This window comes from Miscanthus floridulus, chromosome 10, assembly GCF_019320115.1.
Source record: "Miscanthus floridulus cultivar M001 chromosome 10, ASM1932011v1, whole genome shotgun sequence".
Lineage (NCBI taxonomy): Eukaryota > Viridiplantae > Streptophyta > Magnoliopsida > Poales > Poaceae > Miscanthus > Miscanthus floridulus.
The window spans coordinates 129809765-129811239 of record NC_089589.1 but is presented as its reverse complement, the minus strand read 5'-3'; the positions used below and the strand labels follow the sequence as shown (position 1 = coordinate 129811239).

The 1475-nt window shown below is 50.2% G+C and overlaps 1 protein-coding gene across 1 annotated transcript; it reads left to right on the top strand.

Annotated features, from left to right (window-relative positions):
- The first annotated feature begins 650 nt into the window (after nt 1–650).
- LOC136489610 (uncharacterized) lies at nt 651–965 on the top strand. Its single transcript, XM_066486189.1, has one exon. It carries the CDS (start codon nt 651–653, stop codon nt 963–965), a length of 315 nt encoding a protein of 104 aa, XP_066342286.1.
- Nucleotides 966–1475: the final 510 nt, after the last annotated feature.

Here is a 1475-nt window from a genome sequence, read left to right as displayed (position 1 = left end):
GTGGCCGGCATAATAGTTTTTTTTTCTTGGCAAAGCACAGCAGAGCAGAGGGCCAGAGGCTGGGCGGCAAAACATATGAAAGAGCTAGCACAAGTTGAACAAACAAAGCCTAGTTGGCATCGACAAACAAAAGAGCTGGCCGGCCGGCGTTCCCTTCCTCAACCTCATCGGCAAAGGAAAAAGAATACAATTAAGCATATATATAGCTGCCTCCGCGTGATCCGCCTTGCCCCGGCAGCCAGTCTGCCGACTGCTGGTTACTCATCCCCGTCTGTCTGCTGACGCGCGCTCTCCGGTGAGTCGTGTCTACTTTATTACGGCGTGCTACTTTTCTATGATCGGAGTACTAGTTAATACTAGCTACATAAATTAGATAAGCACTTGGTTTACTAATCTGCGGTTGCTACCAGCAGCAGGTACGCTACACTTAATTCGGCCATGGCGGCTGTCCTGGATGCTTTCGCACCCTACGTCAAGAAACTAGTCACAGACATGGCGCAAGAAGAGATGTCCATGATGCTGGGCGTCTCAAGTGAGATCACAAAGCTGGAGGACAACATGGAAGGCCTCAAAGCCTCTCTCACGATGGCGAGAGGAGACGCATCACCGACACAAGCGTGCAAAGATGGGCAACAAAGCTCAAGAACGCCATGTATGACGCCATTGACATCCTCGACCTATGTCAACTCGAGGACGACAAGCGGAGGGAGTCCAGAGGTGGTGGTAGAATGGAACGACACAAGGCTCCCAGTTGCTTCCAAGCATTGCACTTCTACCTATGGAATCCTGTGTTTCCACACAAGATAGGTAGCCGCATCAAGGAGCTCAACCAGCGGCTGGAAGACATCCACAAGGAACCGGATAAATACAAGTTCAATATCAGCCTCGGTTCCAACCCGGAGCCAAGGAAGCTAACTGCTTCTGAGTTATCCAGCTATAGGACAAGTTCACAAGTCGACGAGTAAGCCATAGTTGGAGAACAGATAGAGAGGGATGCAAGGGAGCTCGTTCAGGTACTAACCACAGATGATGATAATAATCACAACATCAAAGTTGTGTCTATCATTGGTGCAGGCGGCATGGGTAAGACCACCCTCGCCCAGAAGATCTTCAACGATGCAACCATCCAAGAGCACTTCAAAAAAAAAAAGATATGGCTAAGCATCACCCAACAATTTGATGTTGTTGAGCTACTGAGGACAGCAATTGAAAATGCTGGCGGAGACCATGGTGGAAGGCCCGACAAGAATACTCTGACTGAGACCCTCATCAACACCCTATCAACAGCCAGGTTTCTTCTTGTGATGGATGATGTGTGGAGTCATGAATCATGGAACCATGTGCTTAGTGTCCCGGTCAGAAATACCAACAAGAAGGTACCTGGAAGCCGGGTCCTTGTCACTACAAGATCTGGATCTGCTCTCCTACCCCAACAGATGCAAAGCCCCCCCCCCCCCCCCCCCCCACCCCCCACC

Coding starts and splice junctions, on each gene's coding strand:
- LOC136489610 (XM_066486189.1), top strand. CDS start 651: ATGTATGACGCCATTGACATCCTCGACCTATGTCAACTCGAGGACGAC.